The 14,166-nt window shown below is 44.2% G+C and overlaps 1 protein-coding gene across 11 annotated transcripts in view; it reads left to right on the forward strand.

Moving 5' to 3' along the window:
- FRMD4A (FERM domain containing 4A) overlaps positions 1-11,747 on the forward strand; it is a 550,199-nt gene extending 538,452 nt beyond the window's left edge. For 6 of the 11 annotated variants that reach the window (XM_043552728.1, XM_043552697.1, XM_043552715.1 and 3 more), the window contains 2 exons: positions 2,251-2,347; positions 7,897-11,167. In XM_043552728.1, the coding sequence (XP_043408663.1) occupies positions 2,251-2,347; positions 7,897-7,999 (200 nt within the window). In that variant the 3' untranslated portion in view covers positions 8,000-11,167. Of the gene's footprint in view, positions 1-2,250; positions 2,348-4,379; positions 4,452-7,896 lie in introns of all 11 variants that reach the window. The other 5 variants (XM_043552722.1, XM_043552706.1, XM_043552704.1 and 2 more) reach the window with 2 other exon arrangements.
- Positions 11,748-14,166: the final 2,419 nt, after the last annotated feature.

Genomic DNA, 14,166 nt, shown 5'->3' on the forward strand with positions numbered 1-14,166 from the left:
AAAAAAGCACAGTTACTTATAATAAAGAGCAAGCGGCCCCACTAAAAAAGACTTCGGTGAGCGGTTGAAGGCTGAGACCCTCGATTCATACAGTACCTTCAGCACAACTGCTAAAGGTGCTTGCTTACCCCTGGGGGAATCTTGTAAGCTCTATAAAATAGGGCCATATCTTTGTACAGCACCTAACATGGTGGAGCCCCATCCTGTTTGGGCCTCTGGCCGCTCCTCTAATATTCGTATTAAATAATAGCAGGACCTTGCAGCAGTTCGTATATTGCAGAGATTGTGCTACATTTCCCTGACATAAGATGAACTAGTTTAAGATTCGATACCTGTTAGCCATCAGTCTCTGTTTCGAATAAGGCTGGGCAATCCAGGGTGCATGCAATACGGACTAACCTGAGGCTTTGCCAAAAAACTTGAATCTAACCCAACTCGGTGAGAGCGAGGGAGCGAAGGTTGATGCATTGACGGCTTCTATTGACAGGACTGGTACAGCCTGGGCAGCATCTTGGCAAGCTTCCCTCATTTCACTCCTACCCATGTGCCTCAACCTTGCCCTGAGGACACCACCTCTAAAGGTCCCATTTCCTAGGCCTGCTCAGCCCTGGGAGCCTCTGTTGAGATTGCCAGCCACGATGCCAATTAATAGTGGTGATGCTTGTAAAATGTTGCTATTTGCCTATTGAGAGCTGAACAGAGCCTATCCCAGAGACCCCTGAACAGCCGTCAGCTGGGAATGTTCATTCACTAGAGACCCTAGGCTGGATTTATCTGAGCCGAAGATTTAATGGTGAAAGGCTTTACAGTCCATTAGCATTCACCTGAGCCACCCCAGCCCTCTTTGCTCTGCAAACATTCTTTTATCCCTTTTTTGACAGGAAGTTCAGGGACGTTTTGGCATTTCTGCCCCAAACAGAAGCAGGAAGTACCTAAAATTTAATTAACCCGCTTATCCTCCTGAGCTGTAGAGACCCATTTTGGAAATCCTATAGTTTCAGGTAGTTGGGGCATCTAAGAAGGAAAATGCTAGTAGTGAAAACAAAAATTGTTGTCTCATTTGTTAGTTGCCCCAGCTGTAAATCGCTTTCACTGACCGTGCCAATATGGACCTAGTCATGTTCTAAAAGCCAGTCCCCATTGTGATAATAGTGGCCAATGGGGCCTTCACTTGTAAGGAACAGATTAGACTTTGCCTCTGTCTTCTTTTTGAGTGTTATTTAACTGCAGGTAAAGAATTTAACAGCTTGTGGGAGAGTGTGTGTTAGAATCATTTGACAGATCAGCCATGGCTCTAAAATGTCTACCAGACCACACAGTGTCCTTCAAAGACGACTACGCTCCTGAGCCTGTCTGATTTGGAGAGGTCACTGTTCCAGGAATCTGAGCACTGGGATAGAACGACCAAAAGAAGGGTTTCTCTACTAGATCCTTAAAGCAGAAATGCCTTGAAAAAACCAGTACTGCTACATTACAGTGTTTGTCTAGAGTTTGTAGATGCTGTCATTAACATAAAATTAAACAAAGATCAGCCCACTTTTGGCTCATGCTAGTAAGTTCACCGTAGCCCCATGAATCTTACTACTAGTGCATGGTCAAAAACATCTTTGGTCTTTGAAATCTATGGAGCTGGTTTTTGTACAGCAAGTGGTGTATATGCCTGGAAGCTCCCAGCTAGCAGCCCAACAGCTACCAGCACAGAACTCCTCCCATGGTCCCCGAGCTGCCTGGGAAGCCTCTGAAATGAGACCACCAAGGTGCAAGCCTGGCTTTGCGCCTTCATTTCAGATCATGTGGAGGGACAGGTGCCCAGCCACTGCTATGGCACAAGGGTGCTGTGGGTTCAAATAACAATAAAACATTGATTTGTTTTCATGTTTTGAGGGACTGGGTATTTCCCACTCTTGATTGCAGTGAGTTTGGAAGATGGGGAAGGATCTTCAGCCCATATAATCACACGCAGTCAGAGGCTGGGTTGGGACAAGATTTTCCCCACGCATCTGAACGCAGAGCCAGGCACATGTGCATGCAGCAGAGGGAGTCAGGAGTATGCTGACTGGCCATTCTCGCAGCAGCTGCGCTGCTCAGGGAGTACATGCCGAGATCCATTTGTAAATGGGATGTTCCAACTCCTGGGCTGTGTTTAGTCACAACTTGTTGTGTTTCTTCTGCTCTGATGAGCTGACAGTGCTGGAATTCCTTAACCCTGTTCTCCTTGTCTAACTGGTTATTTTTTTCGCTCACTTTTAGCTGCCTTACCTCACAGCCAGAGGAGTTCAACACCATCTAGTGAACTAGCAGCTACACCACCAAGCAGTCCCCACCACATCGTAGCATGGCAGACTGGGTGAGTCTCGGGAGGCAGGGTTAGAGGATTAGCATTCCTTGGTCTTTCGCAGTTTTCTCTAGCCACTCCAAAACCACCATCCTGGCTGCTGAAGCAGGTTCCAGGCTTTGGCATGCCGGAGTTGCCTTAAAACATGGAATGTAGATTTGATTTAATCTTTAGGTAGATGATCGCAATAGTTCAGGCACTTGAGGCAGAAAACAAGTTCTAGTACAGTGCTTTGCTATACAGTGCAAGGAGAGGACACTGGTGAAAGAGGATCGGTCTGGGCACAGGAACACTCTCAGGTATTCAATGGCCTAATCTACGCAGAACATTTTTAGATATTCGCTCACCAGTGGTCTAGCATTAGTGCAGTTCTAGCAATGGGGAAACCCCTAATTTAGACTGGGTCAGGCATTTGCATCCATCTGTCATCCGCATACAATCTGCTACCAGTGCTCGCACCAGGGTCAGAGCAGCGGTGGGAGAATGTCTGTAAAAGCTGTGTAGACACCACCCATGCTGTATGGAGCGCTAACGTTGAATTTTCTTCATGAATGCCAGTGTGGTTGTCCAAGTTCTCAGACATCAATGGAATCTTACGGTATAAATGCGAGACGCTTGTCTATGGTAATTCTTGCACACATCCAGAAGGTTGCTCAGAGGCCCATGGTTCAAGGATCAGAAAGGAAGCTTCCCCAGGGGCACTGGTTCTCCAGAATTTTCATTCTGCTGCCTACGTTGTAAGCTAGGTAAAACAGGGGCCCTTTCCTGGATCTACGCAGCGCCCCATATCCCAGTGTTTGATTCTCAGAATGTTGTGTTCTGTGACGCCACTAGGAGAGTCTTCAGGGAACACAGTTTGAGAACTGCCGCCCTAGGGTTGCAGAGACCTTGAGCCATTTGTAATGGTCCTCTCAGAGCAGTGAACTAAGATGTGGTGGTCATTCCAGGGGACAAACACTGGTGGGTCTTGAAGTTCTTACTCTAGTCTACTTCTGTGTCACTCTGTTGTACCCAAATACTTGATTTTACAAGAGTAAGAAAAAAAATTTTTTTTAAAATCAACAGTCACTACACTTGTAGATGCTCCAGTATAAACAAAGACGTCCACACGTTCCATTTGGTTTTATGGCAACAATAACCCAGAAGACATTAAGAGAAAATTGAGCTTTAAAACAAAGATGGGGGATAAAAACAGAACCTCAAATCCCTAAACAAGTTCATCTGCATTTCAGCATGCTCAGATTCAAATTCTTGGCCCCCAAACCCATACTAACAGTTGTGGGTTTGGGTCAGGTCCAACACTGGAGTGGGTATTTTTATTGGTTCCAGTTCAGAGGCAGCCAAAGTATTGCAAGACTCCAAAATGGCAGAAATCTTGGGTGAACAGCTGAGATTTGCCCCATTCAAGGTATGGATCCGTGTCCAAGCTGTAGCCTTGATTCTGCCTCAGCCCCCATTGTAATCATCTTCCTCAGCACATCCCTACCATGGATACAAGCAATATGATCTGAAACCAGTTGAGAAGTCTCCTAGTTGAAGGTAGCAAAAAAATTAAGAACTCTAATTATTCTCTCCATTTTCCATGCACCAGAATGCCTCCTCTAGGCTTCACGCAACAAAAAAACCAGGCCAGATCCTCAGCTGGTGGAAATGGAGCTATGTAGATTTACATCATCTGAGGATCTGGACCAACATCCTGTGCAAAAAGGAATCAAATAGATGAATCCATTATTGGTTTCATGCCTGGGTAAAATGACAAAACCATTAGGGAAACAAATTTTAAACAGAAGCAAGTACAATTTGTTACGAGGCGCAGAATACAGACTTGGCCATCACAGCAACACATTTTGTTATTTCCCCAACATGAATCAAAGGCTTGAAATTCTGCCTGACATGTCTTCTTATGTCACTAACTCTTTTGTCTTAAGGCGACTCATCAACTTGTTTTCCCACTGTATTAATAAGCTCTTAACAATGTGTGTCACTTCTTTTCTTTAACATTTCCTCTTTACTGTTTCCTCCCTGGGCGCTCTCCTTTGTTCAGAGAAGCAACAGACAACTCACCCACTATGGATGAGTCTCAGTCTCCAACTCACCAAAGTACTGATGAATAGAGGTATAGTAAGGGAATGTTTTGTTCTTTCATCCTTCTTCCCTGTAACATGTGCTCTGCAAATGATTTTTGACATCCCAGTATCCATAAGGAGCAGACGTTTGGGTTGTGTGGGCGTTTGGATAGTGACAGCAAGGCTTTGCTCAGCTCCTGGAAGAGCAAGTTGGAAGCATTTGTAAACCTCGTTGGCATATGTGGGTGGCCCTTTCAGCAAGTCTGTAGCTCTTAGTTTTCCCTATGAAGGCAGGCTTCACGCCAGTTGGGGTGGGAATGCAAGTGGATAAGCATGGCTAGCCAAGGGTAGAAAGGGAAGCCCCTTTGCTCGAGACATTTCAAAGCAGTCTGGACAAAGTGCTAGGGAATGTTTCTATGGAGATGAAGGGTGGCTTAAGTCTCAGGAGACGTGGGTTCAATTCCCAACTCAGCCACAGGCTTCCAATGCAGTCTTAGGGAAGTCGTAATCTGCCCTATGCCTCCATTCCTCATACGTAAAATGGGGATAATTCTTCCCTAGCTCACAGGAGTGCTGTGAAGATAAAATCTAAAAGGTTTTGGAACAAATTGATAAACTAAACAGTAATAAGTCATGAGGACCAGATGGTATTCACCCCAGAGTTCAAGGAACTCAAATGTTAAATTGCAGAACTACTAACTGTGGGATGTAACCTATAATTTAAATCAGCCTCTGTACCAGTTGATTGGAGGATAGTTAATTGACATCAACTTTTTAAAAAAGGCTCCAGAGGTGATCCCAGCAATTACAGGCCAGTAAGCCTGACTTCAGTACCAGGCAAACTGGTTGAAACTATAGTAAAGAACCAAATTATCAGACACGTAGGCTAACATGATTTGTTGGAGAAGAATCACCATGGTTTTTGTAAAGGGAAATCTTACATCAGCAATCTACTAGAATTCTTTGAGGGGGTCAACAGGCATGTGGACAAGAGGGATCCAGTGGATACAGTGTACTTAGATTTTCAGAAAGCCTTTGACAAGGTCCCTCACCAAAGGCTCTTAAGCAAAGTAAGTTGTCATGGGATAAGCTCTCATGGACTGGTTAACCATTAAAAGATAGGAAACAAAGCATAGGCATAAATGGTCAGTTTTCAGAATGGAGAGAAATAAATAGCGGAGTCCCCCAAGGGTCTGTAGTGGGACCAGTACTATTCAACATATTCATAAATTATCTGGAAAAGGGGATAAACAGTGAGGTGGCAAAATTTGCAGATGATACAAAACTACTCAAGATAGTTAAGTCCAAAGCAGACTGCAAAGAGTTACAAAGGGATCTCACAAAACTGGGTGACTAGGCAACAAAATGACAGATGAAATTCAATGTTGATAAATTCAAAGTAATGCACATTGGAAAACATCATCCCAACTATAAATATAAAATCATGTGGTCTAAGTTAGCTGTTACCACTCAAGAAAGATCTCGGAGTCACTGTGGATAGTTCTCTGAAAACATCCACTAATGTGCAGCAGCAGTCAAAAAAGCGAACAGAGTGTTGGGAATCATTAAGAAAGGGATAGATAATAAGACAGAAAATATCATATTGCCTCTGTATAAATCCATGGTTCGCCCACATCTTGAATACTGCGTGCAGATGTGGTTATCCGATCTAAAAAAAAAATATATATATATATATATAGGAATTGGAAAAGGTTCAGAAAAGGGCAACAAAAATGTTTAGGGGTACGGAATAGCTTCCATATGAGGAGAGATTAATAAAACTGGAAAAGAGACAACTAAGGGGGGATCTGATAGAGGTCTATAAAATCACGACTGGTTTGGAGAAAGTAAATAAGGAAGTGTTATTTACTCCTTTTCATAACACAAGAACTAGGGGTTACCAAATGAAATTAATAGGCAGCAGGTTTAAAACAAAGAAAAGGAAGTATTTCTTCACACAATGCACAGTCAACCTGTGGAACTCCTTGCCAGAGGATGTTGTGAAGGCCAAGACTATAACAGAGTTCAAAAAAGAGCTAGATAAATTCATGGAGGATAGGTCCATCAATGGCTATTAGCCTCTGTTTGCCAAAAGCCGGGAATGGGCAACAGGGGACTTAGCAAAGCAATGGACTAGTCGTGCCGTCAGTACACCAGCAACAGTTTCCTTGTCTGGTGTAGATGTGCCCCAAATATAAGATATTTGCTAATTGAGCAGAAACACGCTATGAAGCTTTTGAAAGTCTGTCTGATGAGGCAATCCCTGTGTGTCACCATGAGACCTTTACATTGTGAGGCGGTGGTGGCATTATGTCAGCATGTTGCGATGCATCATCCATCACTGTGTAACACCACAACACCAAGATGCCACAGCACCATGCTCCATCAGAACCTCCTCCAGTCACCAAAAGTCACTGTCATCACACAACAACGTTAATGTCTTTAATCCTATATGCTAGCGTGAGCCTCTTGTTTATGAAGTCACTGATGGAAAAAAGCCATCCGGAGGTCTGGCCACTTGTTTCCTGGCCTATCCTGTTCAAATGATTTCCAAGGTCCACTTGTCCTAGTCAGAGATTCAGCCCTGACAAAGGTTTTCACATGTTGGCAGCTATGTGTGAGAGGTGCTGCAGAGAAGCACTGAGATGACAGCACAGGTCCTTCCACTCCCCTTCAAGTCAGTCAATAAAAGAAGCAAGGTTTTATTCCCCCATCTCAATGACCAAGCGCACAATCCTCCAACTCTGGCCCCTAAGCAGAGGAGAGAAGAGCACCCTACAGAGAATCACTCCAGGGAAAAAACCTCCTACTTATGAGGGATGAGACGTCAGTGGCTGCTGCTAGAACGTGAGAGAGAACCAGTGAACATATCAAGTTGCATGCATATATACAGATGAGCAAATATACCCACACTTTATGCTCTGGTAGAGAGGGTTCTTCCTCTAGCTGCTCATCCATTATCTCATTTAGGGACGAATGCATGTAGAAGCAAGTAATGGTGCATGTACTTTTGCACTAGACATAACCCCTGTCTTTTCAGCCATCAGTTGTATCAAAAGCGCCCATGAGAACAGGTGCTACTGGCTAGAGGCTTCTCTTGACCTCTAAATGGCGAAAATAAGACAGATACACAATTCTGTGCGTTCCTTTGTGAGGAGGGGCCGTGAAATGTCATTTGAACTCGGTTTTGTCTAGAGAAATTAGCTTAACCCAAACTGGCATGGAGAGATCCGAGCGAGAACTGTTCACCCAGCGCTGCTTCCGCTAAGGTGAGCTGTTCTGGAGAGGACTCCCGGGTGGCCCCTCTTTGCTGAATCGGCCCCAGTTGCCCACTCCATGGTTGCCTGCAGAACCAGCACCAACCCAAAGTGCCAATGAGCATGCTGCATTGTCTTTCCTTTCCCACTCGCCACATGGCGGAGTGCCTGTGGTTGAATTTTTGCATGACCTCTTGCCGTAGCATTCATTCTAATGGCAGTCTCCTTTCCTCTGTAGGAACTACACCGATAGCTGTTTCCTGGATTCTCCCCTCTATCCAGAACTAGCAGATGTCCAGTGGTATGGACAGGAAAAAGCCAAGCCTGGGACTCTAGTGTGAACCCCTGACCTCAATCGGATCACATCAATGCCATTCTGAGATCACCTCACTGCCTCTCATTTGCCTTACCCAGATGCACTGTCGCCCGGCACCAGCTTCAGTGCTAAGCACTTTTCCCGAAATGCGATTCAAGACGCCATTACCGATACTGGCCCCCGGGATGCTTCTGCAGCCACCAACGGATAGCAGTGTTTCAAAGCAGATTGCCATGGACTGAGATACAACTCCGCTAGCTCAAAGGGCCGGGGGGGTGGGGACAACATATATGAATAACTATGTTAGCAGCCAGATGGCAGGGTTTTTTTTCTTTAAAATACTGAAAGCCTTTCAAGGTATAAATACAATCTTATTGGTCTATGGCATGGGAAAATAGTAAGATTTCTACAGCTTGCAGTCTGAAGCCAACAGAACATTAGTTAAGAGGGCGAGAAACAGTGGTTGTGAAATATATTCCTTACTCCTGAAGTATTTATTTGGAGTAAAGAAAAGCTCCTCTTGCTTCAGAGATGTGTCAGAATATCGCAATCAGTTCAGTGCTGCCAAGATCACAGAATTCCTACGAGACAAGAGCATGGGCAGCGTCTCTGTAATGACAGCCTACAATCTGGAAACTGTTTTTACTTCCTTCCTTACTTCAAGCCCTTCCAAAAAATAAAACAACAACCACCACCACCCACTGGGATGAAGACACACCAGAACTCTGGGCTGGGAGCGTAAAATCAGTCTCGAAAAGCTACTGTTTAAGCTGGACAGACACAAAGGTTTACAAGGGTATTATCTAAAGCAGAGGCATGTCCTGCTACTCTTAGCATCTCTGGCTGGCACAGGCTAACCACCACCACAGATGGTTTTTGTTTGGGTTTTTTTGTAACACTTATGATAAATTAAGGTGAAAATTGCCAAGAGCCGTTCTAGGAATAGAAATAACCAATAAAGGATATCCTATTTATGCACAAAGTGTTTAACATGAAATCAAAGGAAAGCACAGTACAAGCTAATCGACATGGTAAAGCCACATTAGCATAACAGTTCCGATTATTACGCTTTTGGTAGTGCCAGTGTAGCAAAGGGCTCATCACCAAAGTATTGCTATCCAAGGGACCCCACTATGTTATACAGCGGAAGGGTTCAGTCGTGTTGTCTACTAACCAGCTGACTAGGCAAATTTTCAGATTGCAAGAAGGGACCATAATAAATAAAAGCTAATTAATTAGTAACCTTGATGCACTCGACACAGACTCTAGTTGTCCACGGAGACCCAAAGGAAACATAGGAGAGAGTCGTGACAGGAGCGGCAGGTTTACATGTACTTTGGAGCAATGCTTTACACACATCCAACGGCCTCAAAGACACTTTTGTACTGAGCTAGCGCACAAGCGAGGTGGGGGGTTGAAGCTGGCACGTCTCGTCTTCGCTACGGTGCTAGGCTGGTTTTATTGCCGCTAGATGGGGCGGGGTTCTCGCCCCATTTGTGCATGCGGATGACGATTTCCTATGGGAAAGGCAATTAAAGAAATGGCTGGAGGGAGTTACTTTGTGAAAAAGCAGAAACTGATGTTAGCTTTAGTTTAAAGAAATAAAGTGTGCTTGCGTGCGTGTGTGTGTGTGTGTGTGTTGGAAGAATAATGCTAGTCTACCAGACAAGGAGGGCAGGAAATTTAAAACCAAACTTGCGGGCTGCCACACCTTTTTCTTGTAATAGTATCGCTGGAAAACTGTTTTACCAGAAGCTTTCAAGAGCACAGATTCTCCATAACTAGGCTTAGAAAGATTAGGGATAGGGAGAGTGTTTAAAAATGAATGTTAGCAATTACTACGAGTGCTTGTTTCTACATTGTTTCTACATTTATTGACTTATTTTAATATTCTGCACTTATCTGCTACCTTGCAGTCTCCCAATACTCCTGGGAGACACTGTAGGAGCTGTGGCTGGGGGCAAGGGAGGCACGGGGCGGTTATCTGACTTGCCCAAGAGCATGTAGGAAGAAATAGAACTCAGATCTAACTTCTGTGCCGTTAGCTATAAAAATTACCTCTCCATAGAGCTGACAAATTTTTGCACTGGCAGGAAATTTAAATTTAAAACACTAAAGCCTCTGTTTGCCAAAAGCTGGGAACGGGTGACGGGATGGATCACTTGGTGATGACCTGTTCTGTTCGTTCCCTCTGGAGCACCTGGCATTGGCCACTGTTGGAAGACAGGACACTGGGCTAGATGGACCTTTGGTCTGACCCAGTATGGCCGTTCTTATGTACTAATCATTCCAAACCTAATGTCTGCGGAAGTCAAGAATCATTAGATATTTAGAAATAAAAAACATAGTTGACAATAATAATCAATCTTGCTAACCAAGCACTAGGCGGATCTGACAACCAGGAGAGTGCACCGGTTCATCTAAAAGTGCAGTATACCAAGTGTGTTTAATTTTCCCTCTCTCTAAATATGAATTGGTAATGAGCGGCTTGTTCTTATTGGCCCTCTTCTGTTTTTGGATGGAGAGAAGATATCATTGATTAATATCCGTTGCTGATTAAACTCTAATCCTTCCAAGTCTAACTGCAAACGGAGGGCCCAAGTTAATCAGCAGGCAGGAATTAGCCCAAGAAGTCCAGGGGCTTTGAGCAACTGTCTATATTTTCATTTCCCTGGTAAAAAAATTTTCTGTGTAGCCTTTTTTATTTAAAAGGATTCACGCCCAGCAGCACAACAGGGCCTCTGGACGCTACTGTAATACAAATTACTAATCAAAATTAATTGCTCCAGAATCCGAGCAGGCCTGCAGTTTTGCACAGGGGCAAAGGGGTGGCAGCCCTGAAGTGCATGATGTTGTAAGTCACATTGCAAACAATTTGGTCAGCCTGCATTGCCAACAGGCTTGAGGTGAGAAAAATCTTTTGAGAAACGGATTGGGTTTTGCGTTGTGGTCTGCTTTTCTGGTTTGCAATCAAGGCACACGTGAGCCAGTCTGGTAGTAAAGACAGATTAAGTAAAACAGGTTTTACTGTTTAGCTCAATTCAGTTCTACACAAATGTACATACAATGTTAATCAAATTAGATTAACATGGTTAAGTATAACATGGAGGGGTAAAACAGAACTGTTATATACAAGCACTTGACTACCAACTTACCAGCCTCTCTCTCTTTTTTTTTTTTTTTTTTTTTTTTTTTTTTTTTTAAATAAGGGCCCTTTTTGGATATAAAGCCACTCTTACCGTCTTAGTCTCTACATATGAAACTCCCTTGGTTTAGCCAGAAGCATGGTGTATGCATACACCAGGCCATATTGTGAGGCAGGGTTTATTTTTAAATGATACTATATGCAGTCGAGTGTTGAAAAAGTCACATTTGTTTTCCCTCTGTATTAGTTTTAGTTTTGGACATAGCAGACCCGATTCAGGTGCTATCAGATGACCAGTTACTGCTTAGTTACCTAGATGTAAAGTTTTACATATATATTAATGTCAATAGTTTTATTACAAGTTGTGTAAAATGGACTCTAGTTTAAAAAAGGAAAAAATTAGGTCTCTCTCTGAAACTGACTTTAGAGCATGTAAAATGATTTTACTGGATTCTGTTCACCTGTAATCAAGGGACAAATATGTATGGTGTAGAAAAAGTTGCAGAATTTAAAAAAAAAAATCTGCTTTTAATTTATTCTTTTTGTATTAAGAATTTGTATAGTTACCTTTACATTTTGCAGAACAGTGTTGTCAACACTTCCTTATTAAAGCATTTTCAAAATGAAACGTTGCAGCGGCTCTTTGAGATATTAAACGAGGCTGAACAACGCTCTCCTCTCTGGGTATGTTCATTGTCTGGCTACAGCCATAGCAGAAGCCTGTAGACACTGCAGCCGAGAGATTCGAAAGTAACCTGTGATTTTATGTGCCCACCTTGAGACCTTTAGTGGGAAAGTGCTTGGAAAACTCAGTTTGTAGTTTTGCCCAATATCTGCAACCTGTTGTCGTAAAAGGAAGGACAACATAAGTGTCGCTCTGGGGCTATCTTGGGTGGTGGGAAATTATGTTGCTCATTTTAATGACAGTACCTAGGACCTGGTGGCAACAATATTCCATTCTTAATACATAAAAATAATCAAACCAATGGGGCTTCCAACGTGGTGCAAGGGCATTATCTGGTTCCCAGAGAAGAAGAGGTTAACTTCAGCTGTTTCCCTCCCTTCAGGTACTCTTGGGGAGGACTATGAATTGGGTGCTTGGGAGTCAGAGGAGACGGCCTGGGGGAGGCTCCTCTCCCAAGGTCAGAGGGTCTGGACTGAATGCCAGCTTGGTAGAGTTTTCTGTTACCCTTTTATGCCCATGTTAACATACGCTGATTTGAGATTAAACGCATTGTCCCTGAAAGAAACATCTCCCCACTGCCTACGCCTGGGGGTGGATGGGAGTTCTACTGAGTCACTGCAACTTAGAACCTTTCAGACAGATTTCCCCCTTGATGGGGGGATGGGACACTCTTTGCAGAGGGGCTTAGGCCCAGTTTAGGGGTTGTCCGGCTCTGCACTGTGTGGGAAATTGGCAAGCAACCACTACACGTACCAGAAATTTTCACCAGCTCCCAGACAAGATCTAACATGATTGCAAAATCCTCTAGGCAGAGACCTCGTCTCTGTGCGTTTCTGTGAAGTGCCCCTCAGACCCATGGCCCTGTATAAATATTAAATAAAACACCCAGAAGTAGCAGTACCTGTCTCAGATTTATGGGTGTCCTCTGGGCCAGGACCTTGCAGCTGCTCTCCTTATGGAAATCGTATGGCCACCCAAACCACCCCTGCAAACACCTGCTACACCGGGAACAACATCACACGTGCCATTAAGGCGCCACTAAAGAAGCCTTACTACTGGCACCTAGTGCCTCCCACCGCAATGTGGGGAAGAACCACCAAGAGCGCTGCGGAAGAGTCTGCCACATTTACAATCATTAGGTGTTTCTGTGATGCGGAAAACACAGCTCTGCTCACAGCCTGAAAGTCCAGACCAGCACTTGGGACAGGGCTGGCTTAAAGAAAGCTGCCCACTAACACCCTGGAGGCCAAATACAACTACGAATCAGTAGCCATTGCAACCTCCCACTCTGCCTTCCTCTAGTACCTAGACTCCCCCTCTCTGAGCTCCGATAAGAGCGTCTTCCCTAATGGTTCCTTTTGTCTCCTTCACCCACGCCAAGAATTTATTCACACCTCTCCGTACACCAGAAATAGCCTCCCGGGCAATAGGTGTCATGTCCCCAACAGACACTCCTAGAAAGCCCGGGTGCTGTTTACACAGTCTGTACACCATGGGGTTTTAGTCCAGAATGACACTGTGTCTTGTAGCCACGCTGACTACAGAGTGCAAGCTCTTGGGTCAGACACAAGTTTCTTGTTTGCCACAGCTCAGCCACTGGCCAGCAGAAACTGTAGCCAGTGCCAGCTACGTGGAACAGCAGTATGCTGGCCCTACTGAGTAGTAAGCTATATGACTTTACCCTTCACCCAGGGGGCTGGGTCAGAAGGCTTTTTATGGCCAGATTTGAAATAAGCATCTTTGTAGCCATACTACTTAGCACAAGTAACAGCTTTCAGCCAGGGTAGGAAAGTTTTATTAGTCCAGTTTGCAGATAGGAAAACTGAGCCAGCGGTCAAGTCATTTGCATTAAACTAGCTCAGCACATGTCAGGGTTCCTTCCCCTCGCTGAACTCTAGGGTACAGATGTGGGGACCTGCATGAAAGACCCCCTAAGCTCACTCTTACCAGCTTAGGGTAACAACTTCCCCAAGGTACAAACTTTGCCTTGTCCTTGAACAGTATGCTGCTGCCACCACCAAGCGTTTTAAACAAACAACAGGGAAAGAGCCCACTTGGAGACGTCTTTCCCCAAAATATCCCCCCAAGCCCTACACCCCCTTTCCTGGGGAGGCTTGAGAATAATATCCTAACCAATTGGTTACAAAATCATCTAAGACCCAAACCCCTGGATCTTGGAACAATGGAAAAATCAGTCAGGTTCTTAAAAGAAAGATTTTATTAAAAAAAAGAAAGGTAAAAATTATTTCTGTAAAATCAGGATGGAAAATACTTTACAGGGGATTCAGATTCAAAACACAGAGGATCCCCCTCTGGGCAAAACCTTAAAGTTACAGAAAACAGGAATAAACCTCCCTCTTAA

Source organism: Chelonia mydas, chromosome 1, assembly GCF_015237465.2.
Source record: "Chelonia mydas isolate rCheMyd1 chromosome 1, rCheMyd1.pri.v2, whole genome shotgun sequence".
NCBI classification, from domain to species: Eukaryota; Metazoa; Chordata; order Testudines; family Cheloniidae; genus Chelonia; species Chelonia mydas.